General features: G+C 40.1%; 1 protein-coding gene across 1 annotated transcript in view; it reads right to left on the bottom strand.

The window, feature by feature from the left end:
* The window catches only part of USP12 (ubiquitin specific peptidase 12), a 32,721-nt gene extending 21,722 nt beyond the window's left edge, over nucleotides 1-10,999 (bottom strand). The window contains exons 1-2 of the mRNA XM_030955686.1: nucleotides 10,833-10,999; nucleotides 17-97 (exon numbers count right to left, since the gene is read on the bottom strand). Coding sequence (XP_030811546.1) covers nucleotides 17-97; nucleotides 10,833-10,880 — 129 coding nt within the window. The 5' untranslated portion in view covers nucleotides 10,881-10,999. The remainder of the gene's footprint in view (nucleotides 1-16; nucleotides 98-10,832) is intronic.
* Nucleotides 11,000-20,577: the final 9,578 nt, after the last annotated feature.

The raw sequence follows: 20,577 nt of genomic DNA, 5'->3' as shown, positions 1-20,577 counted from the left end.
ACAGTCTGAGACTCACATTAACCAAACCAAAGTAGTGCTCATTGACTGGAAATTGCTCCGGACCAATCTCTTTCTCCAAAGCTGAGGCATTGGCGCCCTAGGAAAAAATCAAAGGCAGCAAAATATTAGTGGGGCAACAGTGAAAGCAGCTGAGGAAGAAAGTTTTTCAGCAAGGATAAACAATCAAAACCAACTAACCATCCATAAAAAAAACCCTGCGAAAACACCTGATTACAACTAAAAATTACCTTAAGAGATGTTTCCAAATATGTGCTGTTCTAAACCATCTCAAAGTTATACAGTTTTTATGTATTTTCACGCAATTACACTGTTTCAATGTTCTTTACTTATTATTTCCAGAGTCGAATTACTTTAGTAACACTTGCACTAATACAGGATACAAAGCAGGTCATACAAGGCCGACTGGTCAGCTCCTTGTAAGAAACATAATTTTCATACTGTAAAGCACATTCCATAAAAAGTTAAGAAATGCAGATTGTTCACAGGAAGCAAAGAGACTGATCTGCTTCACCTACACTGAAAATATAAGTTGTTCAAAGTGCTTTGCTAAATGCCTTGAACTTTGTAAAGCTAAAAGCAAATGCAGAACAGCTAGCGATGGTGTGCATTACAAATGCTGCAGCCTCTGCCCAAAAAATCTGTTTGGTCTGATCCTCAAAAAGAAGTCAGAGAATGTTTCTTTGGTTACTCTGTGGCGTTTGACTGAACTGCTGCAGTAAACACTGTGTTTCAAAGAAAAGTGTTGGTTTTTTTTAATTAGAGACAGAAAAGCTTGTATGCTGGAAAATTCAGAGAACAAAAAAACCCTAGCTTTGGATAAGCTCTTACATTAATTGCTTTTAGAGAAATGGAAATGTATACAACTTTTTGCACTCAAAAAACTGATATCTATATATCTGTATCTATCATATATATCCTCAATGAGACTAATACATGAGTATGAATATTCCAACTGGTCTAAGTGCAGCTAAAATAGAGCATAATACACAGCAAAGAACCTTAAAACCAGGTGCAACTCCGTCCCAACTAGTTCATTTTTTACACCAAAGATACAACAAATAGCCATTACATGGCATATTACAACAACTAAATGACACCAAAATCATGCACCAAAACCAGCACACAGGATTGCACAGATTAATTACAGACAGGGAGAAGTGAAACAGAATGAATATTAGAACTCGGTAAAAAATGTATAAAATTAAAATTAAATGATGATGCGGCATGGTACTGCAGAACTTTACACAAACTACCTTAGCAGTTCTGAAACTGGAAGCATGTGCTCAAAGGTCCATGAGGAGTAACAATTTTAACCAGAATAGGGTAAAAGCCAGGAAAACTCCACACTTGACACACTGCAGCTCTGCTCCATTCACAGCATAGCCCTAGCTGCTGTCATCAGTCACATCCCCTCCAATTACCCAGTTTGATAAAGCCTCTCCTTTCCTGAGGATTTAGCTGCAGGGCTTATTACTTTAGAAGGTGTTTTCAAATGGAGATTATAGTGGTGAGGAAAAGGGTTCTAAACCTTCATTTAAGATTAAAGCACTTGGAGAGACTGAATATTTCGTTTTGCAGCCTTATTTAAATGCACCCACAAGCTCCAGCAAGGTGAGTATTACAAATAAACTAGGAAAAAGAAGGAACTGTGGGGGACTTTTACGCTATTGTTAAAATCTCTACCTCTTTAAAAATAAATTCAAGAGCAGGTCGAAGGAAATTCTTTCTCTTTTCAAAGCTAGGGTGGAGTAGCTACTTTACTCCATCTTTGAAAGGTAAATATTATGATATAAACATTGATGTTTGTGTTTGTGCAGACCTGAACACTGTATTTAGTTTTGTAGCACAATAAAGATCTGACTTGGCAATAAGAAAGACATGCTGAGATAGCACCAGATCGTCATGGTTTTCTGATTACTCAAAGAAGCTTCATTCAAGGCTCAGACTTTCACATGACTTCAAAGCACGGCATCATCTATGTTTAAATGCAGTTGTTTATGAATGTTATTACAAACCAGCACGGATGTTTTACAACAATGTAAAACCCCCTCGAGCTACTCAGATTTCCCTTTACAGTTCTCTTTTTGTCTGTCATAAAGGATGCTATCTCTCCCTCCAAAGTAATCATTTATACTGTGCACGGTGTATTGGTTGCAAAGAGCAGAAATACAGCAAGAGTACACTAAAATGCCTGTTCACAACTGACCCACAAAAGCTATTTTAAAACCTAATTATCCCTTGCTTCAAAGTGTTTCCCAGTCATGATTACAGTCCACATCATCAGTCCCAGCTGACTCTTCCATTATGCAAACACAGATGCGGGGGGAGCACTGCAGCAGCACTATTATGGTACTGTATCATCTCTTGGACATGAGGACACAGGAGGTTTAGGGCAGAAGTGGGAGTGCCCCTCTTTTCATCAGCCAAATTGGAGTTACTGGACTTGGGAACCAGACTTGGGAAATTTCAGGCTGTGCTATATGCTGTGGAGTAGAGAATTTATTCCTCTGCCACTTAACTGGGATCCCCAGGGAAAATTCCCCAGTAAAACTCTCTTTTTTGGGGGGCTCACTTAATAACAGATACAGCAGGTGTTCAGTCTCCACACTGCAACCTGGCTTTGATATTACACAGGGGACAGAAAGGAACATCATTAAGTTTGGTCAGCACATCCACCTCCAATTTCCCTTGTTCTTCTGAGGGGAAGCACACATGGTCATTATCTAGAAATGAGAAGCAACAGAGGCACAGCAGAAGTTCAAGATGATGATAATATTGCAGTAGTTCTGGGATTTATCACTTTTTGCATAGCATCACCTGTACAGCTGCACAAGCAAGCCCTGCCTTACACTGACCCCCTTCCAGCGCAGACACAATAGTACAGGCAGAGAAAACACTCATTTCTTATGGTAGAAGAAAAACAGCTTGAAAAGTGGAAGGTTCTGCAACTAAGGTGTGTTTACAAGAAGAAAATACAAAATCAAGATTTGCTTTTTATTTGTTACTGAAAATTAACAATAATTACACAAAAACCTTCCACAAACCTAATGAAAGTTAGGTGTAAAACTGAACTATTTCAGATTTCATCCTTCAAAATGATAAGTAATGTAACCTTTATTTAATCATGTTCAAATCAGTTGAACATTAATTGCTTTATCTTCTCCATCAAGTTAAAGAATCTATTGGATTTATAAAATTTACCTTCAATTCTAATTTCTTAATGAAGAGATAAGAATCTGTGTTTACCATGGAAGTACCTTAAGTAAGTTTCTCAACTTTTTTTTTTTTTTAAAGAGCTTGAGTTTGTAAAATTCAACATATTTAACACTAACTAGATGAGGGTTTATTTCAGTTTAGTGGAATCAAAGGCCAGGAAATACAGTGGAATAGGAATGTGTATTATCTTTGAAATGTGTATGGTTGTATTTTCCTGATTTTCATGTTTTACAAATATACATCATACCAAATTTCTAAAATAAATTAAAAAGCCCACTGATGACATACATTTCAAAGGAAACGGGCAGAAAAACAAAAAGCAGAGACAAATGCAGATTTGGGTTTTTTTGTTTGTTTAGTTTTTCACTTGCTGAAACAATGTCATTAAATGCCATTTATTACTGCCTTTTCCCACAGCCTCAGAGGCCACACTGCTGCGGTGTTTCATGTTGAACTAGTCCTTCTGAGACACACCAACAGCTGACACAGGGATAAGATAACCGGAACCAATCTGTAAAACAAATCAGTTGGTGCTTAGGATCTGACATACACACCTTGGGCTTCAGAGCATTCTTGCCAGCTTAGTTACAGGCTGGTTTTGCGACTGAACACCAGCTGCAGCTGGTCTATGTTGTCTGATGTAGTTTCCTCCAAAAGTCATCTAATTTGTGCACTCTAAGACCGCTCCCAAAATGCAAACCAAAGTATGGTAAATTGGGATGACACCCTACATTAAAAATACTGTCTCAAAACATGTCAGGAAGCAGGCAAACAATTGCAGTTTTAAAGTGTCCTACCTGGTCATTAGTATCCGACCTTACAGGCAGAATTTCACTTCCAAAGCCTTGATTCATAACCAGCCTAACGTGCTTGGAAGCTTACACACCTTATTGGCCTCGGATAGGGGTATTTGATCTATCCCTTTCTAGAATAAAGATCACTTGATAGCTTGGTGGGTCATCTTTTCAGTTGTTTAACACCTTTATCCTCTAATTTAACTGAGCTGTAAATTTCCTGAATAAAATCAGAATTTCACCTTCAAAACAATTTTCTTTTCTGAAAACTTACATTTGTCACCAGCATCCTGAAGATCCATTTCTCCCTTCACACACGCACTATGCTAGATCCTTCCCTACAATGCTCTCCACCTCACTCAAGAAGCAAGGTACAACACTGATTAAAGGTGACTCAAATAACTAAACCATGTTGCACAGGCATATGCAAGCCAAATTTTTTAAACATGACCTTAGCTATACGTAAATGAACCATACCACCACACAACACAGAACTATCACTCTTTCTAGTGACAAAAGGGAAGCAAAAGGGAAACTCAGTAATCAGGAATAGCAATGCTCCTGAACAAATGTAAAATTAATGGAATTATTTATAATTTGCAAAAATAAATCTGTACAGAAGCACTCACTAGTGCTTTCACTTTTTTTTTCTATTAGAGAGATTCTTCCTTGTCTATGCAACTAGTGGAGATATACAGAATTTCACAGCCCAATGCACTAATTAATGCACTGTGACAGGAATTCTCTGCTAAAGAAGAAATGCAGAATTCTACTCTTCCAGTTATGTTTTATCAGAATATGTGAATGCATACATTTCTGTGTACTCACATGAATCAGGACTAAGAGCAAAGAGAACAGCTATCTTAAATCAGTTTATATTTGCTGCTTCAATGGCAACCAAAACTGAAACACAATTCTTTTGCTACTGTTTCTAGCCAGGAAGTAACAGTGAAATATGAGTGGGATTCAATAATCCTTGTTGTTAATTTCTTTGCAAAAGAACATGCATTATTAATACATTAAATATTTGGATAGTTTCAGTTAATGCTTTTAAAATACTTCCAAATAGTGTTATTTTATTAATCAGTCTAAGACATAGTACTAAATACTCTTATCATGTGCAGCTAAGACAAAAGATTTTCTGATATGAAGTAAAAACATCTCTGCCTGGGTAAGGGAAATTATACCAAAGCACAAAATAAATTTCTCTTCACATTTGGTATGTCTACCAAACCCATCTTTTCGAGCCCCACTGAACATTCACAATGTATTTTCCTTCAAGCAACTACATATACATATGCAGCACTTCCTTGTACATGAAAGTGTATGATGGTGTATCCTTTTGAGTACTGAAGTCAAAGACAAGTTAATATTTCAGAAAAATTAGACTCACCTAACTACCCAAAATGCAGGGCGAGTGGGGAAAACACATTTGCTCAATAGTTGTTTTTGATAAACTGCATCCTGTGGAGTGTTTCACATGCTTTTATTACTTACATAATTCTAGTTTCAGAAAACAAATATATTGCTTTTATAACTTCCCATTTTCATAGAATCATAAAAAGAATTTGAGTTTATAAAAGATGGTAAAAAATGTTTTCCTATTCTGGTCTACTTATGTTAATACAACCTTCTGGTTTTACACTACAGAAAACATCTAGATTCTTTTTTCCTCAACTGAAAGATCAGATAGATCTTACTGAAATAAACCATTTGTTAAAAGCATTTTACTTTGGCAATCTTCCTAAGCCACGAAAACAAAAGTTAGACCTTACACAGGGCTTTTATACACCTCTTCCCCTCAAGAAATTTAAATAGAAAAGCCCCTTTTGCCACATTTTTACAGAAGCATTCCTAGAAGTTTTAATGCAAATTAGTTGCTTCAGGAATGTAAAAAGTAAATACAAAGACTACATAGTTGACCCATCTAAATATTCAAGCATTGTCTAGTAACAGGATCAGTTGTTCCCACTGACACAGCTAAAAATTCTGCTGCCAAGACCAGAGTCCAAATTCATATTTCATTTCTCCTTGTGCTTAGAACAGGCAAGATGAATACACACATGTGCAGGTGAAAAGAAAATGGAACACTTACATAAATCAAATCATCCAAATAAGTCATATGTCAACTAAATCATTCCCTGTGCTGATATAAATACTGCTTTACAACTAGGTGACTTTGAGAATTTTTTGTGTCTCATATTTGATAATTGTTTTATGTTAGAGTCAAATTCCTATTTTGATGAAAATCAAAAACAAATTTGTCAAAATTAGTTAGTATACTAAACAGTGCCACGAGCCCAGTATTCTAAAGACCAAATATAAGGATTCATCTTTTATTGTAGCATGTTACAGCTAGAAAAATGATGGTGACAAATGCTTGAATCTTAGTGTCATGTTTATCATCCAAGTGTGTCCTGATAAGAACTCCAACAGACAGCAGACTTCCTCACTGTGGTGTAAGCTCCTACCCCAACTGCCTAACAAATACTTCTCCAAAAACTCCTGGGCTTGCAACAGAGCCACCGCAACAGACACGTGTCTGAACACTCTGGTCCCCAGAGCACTCAGATCCAGGTCATGGTGCCAGAGTGAAATGCAGTGGCTGAGACACAGCACGTGTTCCTTCTTGCCAACTGTGCTACACGAGCAAGCCAGACAGCTGGATAAAGGAACGCCACAATACTGTGGTTTTCTCTGTGTTACTTTAGTCCTTTCCTTCTCTGCAGTTCTTTTTCCATCATCTCTCATTTTGAAGCTGTTTTCCCATAACTTTTCTTTCCTTGCTGTAATTCAATTCTCCTTTCTTCCAGCGTGGGTCCTCTGTATACTTCCCTGTGGAATCTGTTAACCTGATCATCACTTAATGTTTAAGTCTTATAATCTCTGCTTCAGAGGAGACAGTGCAATTAGAAGGACAGGACTGAATACACCATAGCCATGGCTGGCTGGCTGCAGACTCTGGCAAACATCAATTTACATTAAGTGCAGATTTCACAATCAAGTCTGAAACCCTACTGTAAACAAACAATTCCTGAAGCAGTAAGAAAGCCCATAAATGCACACCTCTCTCACAGTTAGCTAGAAAATTTTCCTGCATCTGGGAGTTTTTATAAAGCCTCTCTGCTATGACACTCAAGGTAAGCGCACTTCAACCTTCCCTCAGCTGGGCACTACCAGGCTCTGTTTCCTCTAAGATGCCTTTTCCCACACATGCTTGTTTCAACTCTAGTACCTCTGAAACATCTTCACCCTTGTGAAATGTGACTGAAATGGACAAAAGGGCGCTGGTGACAGTGCCCCTCGAGAAGAGGCAGGCAGGAAAAGGACAATAGTCAGCCATTCAGAGTGACTCCACATGTCTTAATCCTCTCAAAAACAGAACAAAAATTTGCATTGTAAGATAAGCAGAGGTTCTCCCGCAGAACACACTGTTACATCACACAATCAACATCTAACCACCAACTATGTATTTGATGTCAGCGCTGGGGGGCTGAAACAATCACTGAAGACATTCAGTGACAGACCCTGCATGCAAGATGCTGAGACGGCAGACAGAAAGGGACAACACTCAAAACATGAAGATTTTGATGTCTGATGCTACAGCTTCTAGATTAGCATAGTTTTAAGATATCACCATATTTTTTCAGGTTGTGCCAACATTATCAACCGCCTTCTAGAAGAAACACTGAAAACAAGTACAACTTCCTTGTGCATGTCTGAGACTGACATCTTGAAGGCTTTTCATAGCTTGTAAGCTACAAATGTAATTTCTATCTTCTCTCTGCTTCAGCTACTCAAAGACTTCATGCCTTTTAACTGCTAGCAAGCGTTTCCTAGATTCTAGACAACAGAAGCAGAAGTACTAGATGCAATCTGTGAGTATAACATGGGGCACATCTTCATTGCAGTTAGCCTAGGTTACTTTATCCCTCCTCAGCCATGCATAAAAATCCCTTACAGTTCAGCCAAGTAAGGCTATGATTGCAGTTTTACTTATGGACGAGGGTAAAGACCAAGTTCTACTTTTACTGCAAAGACTTTAAAATAATTTTAAAAAGTAGACCACACAGTTTTAACCTCATCCATTTTGCAACAAGAACAGTGGCTAAAGCACTCAAGGGCAAAGGTATTTTCAGAGCTTTTCCACAATCTCCAGCCTTGCAATTAAGACTTACTACATCACAAGGAAGCATGTGAATGGTGACACACAGCAAAGAATTGCAAGGAAGCTGAAAGGCAATACAACACTAGAACACATTACTGTAGAAAGCACTCTGTTAACATTGGGATGAACACTGAGGTGTTTGATCAATGAACTACTGCAGCACATACAAAGGTACCAAACAACACAGATAGGATGTCCTCTTGGGAGATCATCCCCAAAAGGTACTGCAGATAAACTAAACATACTGGTTATCACTCTTCACTGCTCCCACACAACAAAACACAATATACTACTTTATAATATTTGGGGCTTGGACAACAGCGGTAAGACACATAAAATATAAATGGGTCAGCAGAAGCAAAACTTAAATTTGGATTAAAAAAAAGAAGCCATGAAATGCAGAACTGCAATGGGAGAGGTTCTTCAATACAGTTCTAGACTGCTCTGTTATAGACTAAGCGTATATGCATGCTAGGTTTGTGTAGGCACAAACTGTCTCTTGACAAAAATTGCCTGTTACCGGTTTTGTACTAACAAGAACTTTTGTCTTCACAAGAAGACATAGAACAGTCTGAGAGTTCTTGTAACAGGCATGGGAAAAGGCAAGAAAAACTGGTAAGAATTCTTAGGTAGTTGTCTGGCACTTTATCAAAGTGTGTTGACACAAAGAAGAATTGCCAGAAAAAAAACAACAGTATTACTCAGCAATTATAATCCTCTTCAATTTTGTAAAACACACGCTTAAACATTTGACTCTTGTTAGAATTAAAAAGATCTGCCTTGCCTCAACCACATGGTTCTGAACAACACCACAGTAAATACCACGTGCTCCTTCACACTATCTTTACAGATATACTTATAAGCACAGTCTTATATTAACTGCTGAAAAGTTTTTACAGCTAGTATCCTATGCTAGGTGTCTCATATCACAGTACTATTAAAGCTTATGGATCAGAAAGGCCCAGCAAAAATCTTATGCCTGGAATTTATCCACCTCAGTGCACATGACAGTGATTGGACAGATAGCATTTAATTGCCATCAGAATTTCAGCTTTATGGATACAGACACTTCAGTCAGTAATAAGATTTTTGGTTGAAAATTTTGTTTCAGGATTGGCCTAAATCTCAGTGACATAACATCATTTCTAATAAACATACGCACAGAATAATCTTAAACGATCAGCTTGTCCAGACCTATGGTTTGTATGCAGTCCAGAAGCAAGCAGTGAGAGGTCTCACACTTGACCCAAATCAAGAGGCCAGCACTGAATTTATGCTGACACAAAGGCCAGCGGCCAGCTCTGGGTGAAAAGATGTCAGCTAGAATTGCAATAAAAGTTCTCCCCAGCTCAGGGAACAATCACACTGATTCCTCAACAACCTAAAACCTGCCTTCAGAGAATGGAAACTCCTGAAGCACATGGCACATGTCCTACCAATCTGGCCACATCAACATGTCAGTATGACACCTGATAAATATACAGCTGATAAATTCAAGAAGTCAGACTCTTTCAATTCCAAACTAAAATATGTCTTCTCTCATGTCAAAAAAACCCCATTATTCCAGTGACTAAACACCACCTGAGCAATCCCATCCTATGGGCTTACAGATATTCACTCAAAATTCTCACAGGCCGCCTCTAAAATATCTTTTAATGTTTGAGACATTCAAGCCTCCTTGCAGCACGATTTATGAAAACCATAAATCAGTTTCCAATAATATGAAACGTAAGCATTTCCCACTGTTTGATGAGACATAATAATGGGAGCAAATTAACAGAGTAGATGACAGAGTGTGTTCTTCCCCTTATTCATCTCTTCCCTTCCCCCGTGGAAACATATTTGGTAACAAGAACTTTCACATGGCCATGGAATAGGTAGAAGAGAGCACAAATGTAAGAACTTCTGCTATGAACGATCAGCACATCTCTTCCATAACAAGCAGTAACTTCTACTGACTACGGGATATTTCCTTCCTTAAATTCATCACTCCTCCATCAGCAAATCTACTAAGCTCCCCACCCCTCTTTAAAACAACCCAAGAGAGCTTTATCACATCTGTGCTTCTGCTTATGGCTCTAATTCACCATGACAGAGAGAGTAATGAGAGAGCAATCCCAGGAAGAAGCCTCCTGTCGGGACCTGGGTGGATGCCCACCAGGCAGATCACACGGCCGGGCTGAGATGCCCGCACGTGTCCGGGTAACCCGGGGAGCACTGCCCGTGGATGGGCGATTCCAGCCCCAGCTCAGGAGCGCGGCACTCGGAGGGAGAGCAGGGACGCTACGGAGTGTGCCGGGAGAAGGAGGGCGCTTCCAGAAACCCGACCGTAACCCCCACACGCCTGCAATGGGCAGCCCCGGAGCGGCGGCGATGCCCCGGAGCGCTGTCCCCGCTCTCGGCACACTTCGGAGAAGGCTGCGCTCGGTCCCCCCGCGCTCCAGCCCCGTCCGCAGCCGGGACCCGGCTTCAACCCGCTCGGCGGCGCATCCAGGCTGAGTCTGCCAAAGCCGATTAACCCCGCTCCGCTCCCGGCCGCCTCCCACGGCGGCGCTCCCGCCCCGCGCCCCCGCCCGGCCTCCCCCGCAGCCCGGCCCCGCGCCCCCAGCCCGGGCAGCCGGCCCCGCGCTCACCATGGTACAGATGGAGGCGATTTTGGAGACTGTCATTAGGATTTCCATCCGCCCAGCGCCATCTTCCGCCCAATCACAGCGCCGAGCCGAGCGGAGCCGGGCCGGCCGGGAGCGGGAGGGAAGGGAAGGAAGGGAGGAAGGGGAGGCAGTGAGCGGCAGGCAGACAGGCAGGCAGGCAGGCGGCGGGGCAGCCCCCGCCCCCGCCGGCGCGGGGCCCCCGCGGCCGGGCGCGCCGCTCCCTCCGCGCCGCGCAGCCCCGCTCCCTCCCGCCGCCTCCCCGCGCCCGCCGGCTCCCAGCGATCCCGCCCGGCGCGGCCCCGCCTCCCGCCGGGTCAGCGCCCGGCTCCCGCCCGCCCCTCCGCCCCGCCCCGCCCCGCCCCGCCAGGGCCGGCCGAGCTCGGCCGGGCGCGCCCGGCGCCGGGGCAGGGACGGACGGAACCGACAGATCCGTCAGTGGCACCAGAGTTGGTACAGATGGCTCGTTTGTACAGAGACATCGGATCGTCAGGGTTGGAAGACATCCCTCAGATCTTCAGTCCAACCGCCCACCCAGCACTGTGACCCCTAAACCACATCGCCCAACGCCCGATCGAGACGCCTGTTAAAACACATCCAGGGATAGCGACTCCACGCCTCCCTGGGGCAACCCATTCCAATATCTGACCACAGAATAGGGTCTGGCTAGAAGGGACCACAGTGCCCCAGCCTCAGACATGTGGGAAAATAAAGCTGATGTGCAGAGTAGTCATACCAGGTAACTGAGGACCTATTTGAGAAAGAGCTTAACCATGTTGTTTGTCTGCAGATTGTAAGAAGAAATCTGGATGACTTGTTCAAGATGTTGATACTTGCACTAAAGAAGCACAAAGCTAGCCAAGATATCTGCCACCATGTCTTTTTTTCATACATAGGAAAAATCTAGTAGATCAAAATGCATTAAGAACAATATCAATGCACACAAGGTCTTAATCATAAATACATCTATTCACTGTAAAGTGTTTTAATATCTATAACATTAAATCATTACAATTTCTACCATCTTCAGAAGTACTTGTTCTTTAGCAACTATGTTAATGGAATCGTAAATTTTCCTTCAGCTGAAACATAAAGAATGTGACTTTAGAAAGTATTATAAATGAACTCTACTGCAACCTGAAATATCCTGAAAATGGTTTTGTATCACATAAAACCATTTTATAAGATACCTGTCATCTCGAATTGTGTATTTCAAAAGTATAGTAGCTGAGAAAATGAACACCTCTTGGATGAATACATTCTGAAACTGTTGCCACAGAAACCATGGGGGAGGACAGCATCAGGGGAATGAGAAAGAATAGAAACAAAAGTAGTGGATTGGCCATTTTTGAGCAAAGAAAAAGCAAGAATGGGTATTTAGCAGGATAGACGTGTCAAACCTCCAGATATCCAGCAGTTCATCTACTGAAATACATTTGCTGCCAGAAACATCTCCAAAACAATCCCTTACAGTATTAATCAGACCCACCACAACAGACAGTCCTCTATCATCCAGAGTAGACCAGTTTCAGAACATGACATGAAAAAAATAAGGCAGTGTGCTGTCTCCCTAAAGTAGAAAAGCACAAAAAGCAATTGCACTGTTGCAGAAGCTGATACCATTATCTGGGAGATAATTCAGTTTGGAACCAATTATGTGGCATCAAGTGGAACCGTTTAGGCCAGAGAATACTGCAGGAAATTTTGAAAGGCACTCAACTGGAAAACCAGAGATTGCCTAGAAGTTTCTTCCTGCCCATAAATTAGAGAAAGAAGGTAAAATATACTTGTTGTGAAGTGCTCTTTCTGTCTCTAGTTGCAAGGCAAAAATTCAGTTATTTTGGAATTATTTCAGTTATTGGTGGATTACATTTCAAAAAGCATGGAGAATGTATGGCTGTGCTGGCCTGTATCTGGCAGGTAAGGATAACTGTGGTCGGAGACTAAGAGCAGCTGGGAAGATGCTAAAATGGTAACATACAGAGAGACTAATTTTGTTCTGTGTAAACTGAGTTGCTGTGTTATAAGCAAACTGAACTCACACCACACAGAATGAGGGGAAATACAGAAACACTTTCTGTACAATCAACCATTAAACTAGAGTAAAATATGAAGAAATGAGGAATAGAATTGAAAATCATCCTATAATTGTCATCATCAAGCCCTTTGGGGCAAATGGAATTATTCAAAAATGAAGCATATTTGGTGAATTAAGGAAAAATAGGGTATGTAGACCAGGGCTGGGCATGTGTTTGTGTATGCTTGAGGCTACAGAGTTTTGAAAACAGAATGACTGTAATTCATATAGATCAACATGTTAACTGACCTGGTCTGAGAAAAGATATCAGCCATGTCTTGTATCACTGCCTGACAAAAGGCAACCAGAGCATCTTTTCCAGCTGGCCAGCCAATCTGCTGAGGGGAACTGTAATAAGAAAGAAGGAAGTTTCTTGATCACAAACCATGGGTTTGGGGATAATTTTAGCCTGTCTGATATCTGCTGCAAGTATAACACATTAGGATGCAAGCAATCAAGGAGATTTCTAGAAGGCATCAAGGGTAACTTCTTAATTATGGCTGAGCCACCCGGGAGTGTTTTGCAGCTGGATCTGCTCTTCACTACCAAAGAGGAACTAGGGATTTAGTAATCAATCCCTTGGTTATCAAAGCCTGGGCTGTAGTGACTGAGGAGTGGAGTACATGATCCTGTGCAGGCCAAGGAAGGAGAGGAGGAGATTATCAACCCTGGATTTGGAGGATTAGGCAAGTTTATTCAGGAAACTGGTAGATGGGATGCCATGAGCAGCAGCACTGAAGGGTAAAGTTACTCAGGAAGGCTGGCAGGAGAGGGCTGGGATCCTAACAGCAGGAAAAACAAATAGAGGCATTAGTATTTTCAGCACTGAGAAAGCAAAGTTGATATGCTGTCAAGATAGAAAGAGTAGCTAAATGAGAAATTAAATTTATTCTGGGATCATCATAAGATCTGCATTGTTTGGTAAATTCATCCCATTCAGATACATTATATTTCAATATAGTCTCAAGTAGAGTCACTTAAAAATACAGTGAGCAGGTCACATCTGCAAGAGATGGGGGGCTTTGGTGTGCACAGCAGTGACTGAAAAGAAATTTAGAGTGGCCAGGGGCCAGTCTAATGCTATGGTATAAGCAAATAAGTGAATCCTTGCCTATACAACAAGGGAAGCAGGGATGGGGCAATCAGGAAGAGACATTATTTTCCCTTCAGATATGGCATTGAACAGATTTTTGTGGTAATACTGCACTAGCGTCTGGTGTCCTTGTTGTCAAAAGAGTGCTGAGAAATTATTTGAGGCAGGAGAAAATTCTTTGTATGGAGAAACTTAAAGAGCACAATCTGCTTGACTTTTCAAAAAGACTGGAAGGTATCTACAGTGATCTTTAATCTTGCAGAGTGAGAGGCATAACATGAAAAATACCTATAAGCTGAACTGAAACAAGTTTCAATTATAAATGGCACACATTTTTTAACAGTGGGAGACGTTAATGGTTGGAATATGCCGCCAAGAGAAATGGCATTTACACTACCTCCTAAGGGCTTCACTAAAGAATGGATTATTTTCTCACAGAGGTACATCAGTTGAACAGATAGAATTATTTCTCTGCCCTGAAAATCTCTCAGAGCATGTTGTGGTTATTGCATAGCATTTGTACTGCCACAACATCTAAGAATACAAGTCAGTGGCCACACCACTTTGCCTTCTCAGTCATTATGTGAGACACTAAGAGAAAACCCCATTCTATTTTCTGAAGAACTTACATTGCAAGTGTGCAGAGATACAGGGGAGCAAAGGGAAAATATAACAAGGGTAAACTGTTGCTGCTTAACCTGTGCCTCTCCTTGTTTCATAATCTTGTGGTTTGGCAAGCACCCAGCTTACTCTAGGGTGTGTGGGTAGGTTGGCTTCAGAAACTGAAGAGTAGGCATGGTACAGGTGTGTTTGTGCCCGTATCACCCATCTGCGACTATAGATGGTTCTGCTGAATCTGGGACATGTCAGGTTTTCATTAATGTTGCTTGACAACAGAATTGGTCCCACAAGTCTATTTACCCCTCTGCTAGCCAGTCAAACCACCAGCTGGTCTGACTATTGATGCATTACCTGCATGCAGACATAGCACACCTGTTGTTGGACTTGCGCACAGAGTGCAGGAGCATAGTGTAACAGGATATTTCAGGTTGGACAGGGCCTCTCGAGGTCTTCAGTCCAGCCTTCTGCTCCTAGCACAGTCAGATCTGAGGCCAGAACAGGTTGCTGTGTGTATATGGCAGTTAGGGACATGGGCTAGTGTGGACTAGGCAATGCTGGGTAAACACCTGGATTTGATTTTAAGGGTCTTTTTCCAACCTAAATGGCTCTATGATTCTGTATACCTCCACTTGTTCTGGAAACTCTTAAATTTGGATCCAAACGTAATAGTGGGGGTGGAGGGGAGGCAGTTTTGTCCTTGCAAAAAAGCCATCTGAGTTCACCATCTGTATTTTTATTGACACATATCCCAGTGAAGGTCGTCCATCATTCTCATGATAGATTAACCAGCCTTGCTATGGAAATGCATCTTACTTTGTGGACAATGGGTGTTCCAGGATTTGTGCTATGAGGCAGTAGAGAGTAAGACACAAAGGAAATTTTCCCCAACCCATATCTCATAATTCCAAGAAAACCTGGTGCTGCATAAATTATACAGAACTGGAATCTTAACACATTATGAAAATTGAAATTGGATCCCTCTGGGGAACTGAAGAGACAAGAGGAAATATATTTAGAAAATAATGTTATCAAACCATCTTGTACTGACTGACAGTGAAATGTCTGTATTAGTAAACTATTTTTGTAAATTACATGGAAGGTAGGTTTTCAGAAAATACAACTATTTCCATAACAGTTGTACATGCTCTCTGGCAGCCATGACAGGGGTGGTGGTAAACTCCCTGGATACAGGAGGATCTGAGCAAGTAGTTAGACAAATTATGCATTTTATTCATAAGCATAATCAAAAGCATGAGTTGTCTTAGTTGTAATCACAAGCAAGATATGAACAAATTATTATCATAGGAAAGTATATAAAATGTACAAATTATAATGTATAATTGTACAATAGATAAATATTTTTTATTTATTAGCATTTTTTATCAGTAGATCTCATAATATTTTACAAAGAGGTGTGAGAAATAATCCTTATTAGACCAAATCTGTTAAGGAAATAGATTAGGCAAGAGGTCTCTGACACGGTAAAATTTGCTCATGATGACTTTTTCCCTTACATTCATTTTAGAAGATCAAAGATTTCCTCAGTAAAGGTGTTGAGTTCTCTTGGTTTTTTGTTGGTTTTTGGTTTGGTGGGTTTGGTTTGTTTTATTTTTCTCTTTTTAAGCAGAGGTTAATATTTGTTTCTTGCTGAGTTCACACACGGAGATATTTTCATACTTTGATTTTCACAGCTCAGCTGATACTGGGCATCTTGCCATATATGTATAGCTGGCAAACAATTAATCTGCTATACAAAGGATAACCAGCATCTGAGAAGCTAAAAGGGAAAATAAAAAATGTTATGCTACTAAAATGAATAAAAATTTCTACAAATATAAAATATACATCAGTTAAGAGAGATTTCCAATGGACTGTAAAATATAAGAATTTAGTTGTGTTGAAATTAACAGTAGATTTCTAAACTGTTATCACTGTTTGAGTCTTTAGACTTCTAAAAAAAGGCGGCATTCTAACTAGAAATAAAGTTATAATTTGTAGAAAAAGAGACCATTTATAAAATGGTAACTCTTTTGAATGATGTTATTGTATTCTGCAAGAGAAGTGTGCATAGCTTGGGTCTCGGTGATCTTGATATAAAAGGATGTGGGCTAGGCACAAAAATAATAACTGTGTGCTTTTTTACTGTTCTGAACATAATCTTTTGAATAAATAGGGCCACAAGTATGTTTAAAAAGAAGGGGGGGTAATATTGTAATGAAATGCTTCTGAAATGGAAACTTTTTAAAAATTAATGGCTTTGATCCTCGATCCAGGCACTTGAGATGCCACTGTTTCAGTAACTCCAGTTTCTCCTTAGTCTGAGACTTTGTGAGTCAGTGACAGTGTCTAACGCTAACTTGGAAAATCCATTGTTAAAGGTAAGAAGTACAAGATGCTTCCTCAGTCTTTGTGTTCCCTACCAGAATACCAAGCAACGCTTCCCATTGCAGTCAGCAAGGTTTTATTTTTGTGATCTGCGCAGCAGTTCCCAAAAGCAAGATTAGCTGTCACGGAATAACAACAGTGACGCACCATCTGACAACAGGCAGCCTCCAGGTGAAGAGTTTGTATCGTTACAGTCTCCCCCACTCATCAGCTATCTGCAGTACCAAGATACAAGGGAGGCTAAGGAGGAATATGTAAACCAGCATGGAGATAGATATGCAGTAGGAAATAATATCCAATAAGAGGTAGAAAAAAAATACTGGAAACTGTTTTGTGGAGATAATAAATTTGTTAAAGAGCATTTACTGTTAATAGCCCGTGTCTTTCATGACACTAACGGATGGTGAATTACTTTTGTTTTAATGAAACACATGTCACAGCAATATTTTGTGCTTCCGCTGATCTAAAGCTATTGTTCAAGTCCTTGTTGCAATCAGTTCTCAAACAATGCTCTCTTTGTCAGCAGTACAGAAGCAGAATAATTTTGATTTCTTCTCTTGCAAGACTGATACCCTGGAGAACCCACAGTCCCCCTCTGTACTTGCAGATGGTCAGTTAAATACTCCCATCTGGTTATATTTGTTTTTTTCTGGTTATACTTAGCTTTTTCGAAAAACAAAGCTAAATAAAACCGCACAAACAAACAGAAAAGAGAAAAAAATTAAAACCAAAGAAAAAATCCAAACCCACCAATCAACTGCAAGTTATTGCAAGAGCAGCAGAACTAATAAAGCTCCATTTCCTGCAGCTTGTGCCCTGTGTCTTTATACTGCAGTAATCCAAGCATCACCTCTTTGTCCTGTATGGTCTCATTTCCTCCCTCCATTTGCCCTGCAATTTCATTTCCTTCTCTCTCTCTGCAGCACTTATTGCCATTTGCCCTGTGGGAATTTTTCCTTGTTTTGTCCCTTCATGTAACTCTCTCCCTTGAATACGTTGCAGCTACCTTGGAGCAGCCCATATGCTCATTAGCTCATATTGCTATTTTGCATATTCCATGAAGGACTCCACAGCATTTCACAAATACCAGTTACCTGATCCTTAACAATAACCCTGCTCCATATATATGTCCTACTATTCCTGCTACATAGATGGGAAAGTTGGTCTAGTTTATCCTCGGTTGGTCAAAGTTTGGTCGAGTTTATCCTTTGCTAATTCTCTGTTTCACTTCTCCTTGACTGAACATTAATTTGTTCTTGTCTGGCTGCAGTTTTTGTTCAGAGCAGCCATTGTTGTCTCACTGACAGGGGTTGTCAGAGTGTAGCCAACTCTCATTATTTTATCGCAAGCCTTGTGATATTTGATAGCTCCCTTGCAACCACAGTTTCTGGGATCAGGTGATGAGGATTACTTGAGAAATTCACCTTATTATAACAAGTTTATGGCTCAATCAGCTAGAAAGCTGGAAAATGATGGCAGGACTGAAAATGATCAAAAGAGGGTGAAAATAAATGCACGTGTACTTTTTAAAAATACAACTGTTTTAAGGCATTTGTACCTTGTGATGTCAAGGACTCTGTCTCAGGTTCATCATTTAAGATACTGGTATGTGTAAGACTGCAGAAGCTACAGACCATTTCCCACTTTGGAAAGGAGGCAGAAAGGAAATCACTCAGTGAAGGCCACCATTTTCTGACCACAGATCCAAACTTTGCTAAAGCACCTAGGAAAGAATACTTAAGTGGAATTATAAACACATGTGAAGCACTCTAATGCAGATAACAGTGTGCTTTTTACTCCTGTAGATTCTGGATGTGATCCTTCCTTCCTTTTCTTTCAAGAAGATACTATGGAAGCAGGATAGGAGTTTCTTTTGGCATCCAAATATTTAAATCTAGAGTCAAGACGATAATGTTTACTGAAAGATTATTACAATTAGTTTTCAATAACTCTGGTTACTTCATGCATTATTAAAACAGCATTTTGTAGCACTATTAAAATCATAAAAAGCCTACTTTGTCTTTAGGCATTCATACAGAAAAGTAAATTTAACCTGGCATAGCTGGAAGAGAAATTTAAATTTGTGCTTACTTGAGTTCAACTAACACTAAGTAGAAAACATTTCTTTACCTGAAATGAAACTAGCAATATTTTATATAGCCCTTTCATTCCAGCAAGGTTCTTTGACATTTCATAAGTAATTAAAAACAATTATGCTAATAGCTGTAATCAGAACAATTAGTGAGAAATGCAAATGGCTACTTCAGATGCCAATTTGCTAATAGAATGCCATAGAGTATTTATAGATGAGAGAATTATTCCACCCACATTTTTACTTTGTGCTGCTACATCCATCAGACCTTTTTAAACTACAGCATCTTTATTTTGTTGATGATTGTGATCATCCTCAGTACACAGTAGAAAGTATCTCAGAAGTAATGCGTTCCCAGTAAGCAAGGTAACTGGGACTGTTATGTATAAATTGGATCATTGACAATCAAGAGAAGTGTGTGGGAATGGGAGAAAATGCACAGAGCCTGCTAAGTGTGTGGAGGCTTCAGGAGAATGGAGAATTTAGTCTGGTAAAATTAAAGTGTACAGGAGATATTCTGTGCAAATAATTACAGAAAAAGGGCAAGCATTGTTCTTCTAGCTAGAAGTACGCATAAGATCAGATATAAAGGATGAGAAAATAGCACCCTATTAAGCCAGTTCTTAAACTGTACTTAGTAACTCCCAAGAGGGCTAGCAAAGGCCTCAAGGTTAGATTGTGAAAGATTGGATTGTAAAATATATATTTGAACATTAATTGTATTACCAAAAGAAAATCCCCACAAAAATCCCCACCTTATGCAGATTTGCTGCTGGCAGCAGCTGAGTTCCTCCTACAAAGGAGTGGAATTTTCTGTAATTATCAGCTGTATCAGTGTAGGTGTGGCTAATCACCTTCAGCCAAAACAAGTAAATGTACAGTGAAGCTGATGGTGACAGTATAAGGAGTTGCTTGTTCCTGGGTAACTGTTTTGGACCCAGGAGAGGTTACAGAGAGACAAAAATGCGGAAACACAAGAAGTTTGAGAAAATACTGAATGATGATACCAGTTGAATAACTGAGTAATGGATACATTGAATAATAAAACCAGTTGATTGATAAGTTGCTGTTAGTAAGGAAAGAAAGGGACGTTAATTGCTTTTGAAATGAAGATTGATAAATGTCTTATATTAATTGGTACCTGTAAGAAGATGGTCACAGTTACAAAACTGCTTCCTTGGAAGTTCCTGGTGATTTCTGTATGGGTAGAATTCCGTGTTAATCAAATAATCAGTGGAATGATGGAACTTGTTCAGCATTTCAGATTTCATGTTGCAGTCTAGATAATGATGGAAAAAAGGCCATTTGTTTCACTCTGGTGTCAATCCTCCTGCATCGAGGAACACTTTGAATTGGCAACAAATTCGTAAGCACCATAAGTGTAATGAAAACTTCCACCCATGTGTGACATGCTGAGCCCCATCACAATTCTTGGTCAATAGAGTTTTTGCCTTTTTATTTC

Source organism: Camarhynchus parvulus, chromosome 1, assembly GCF_901933205.1.
Source record: "Camarhynchus parvulus chromosome 1, STF_HiC, whole genome shotgun sequence".
Taxonomy (NCBI): domain Eukaryota; kingdom Metazoa; phylum Chordata; class Aves; order Passeriformes; family Thraupidae; genus Camarhynchus; species Camarhynchus parvulus.
Note: the sequence above shows the minus strand (reverse complement) of the source record. Positions and strands in the feature narration are given on the sequence as shown.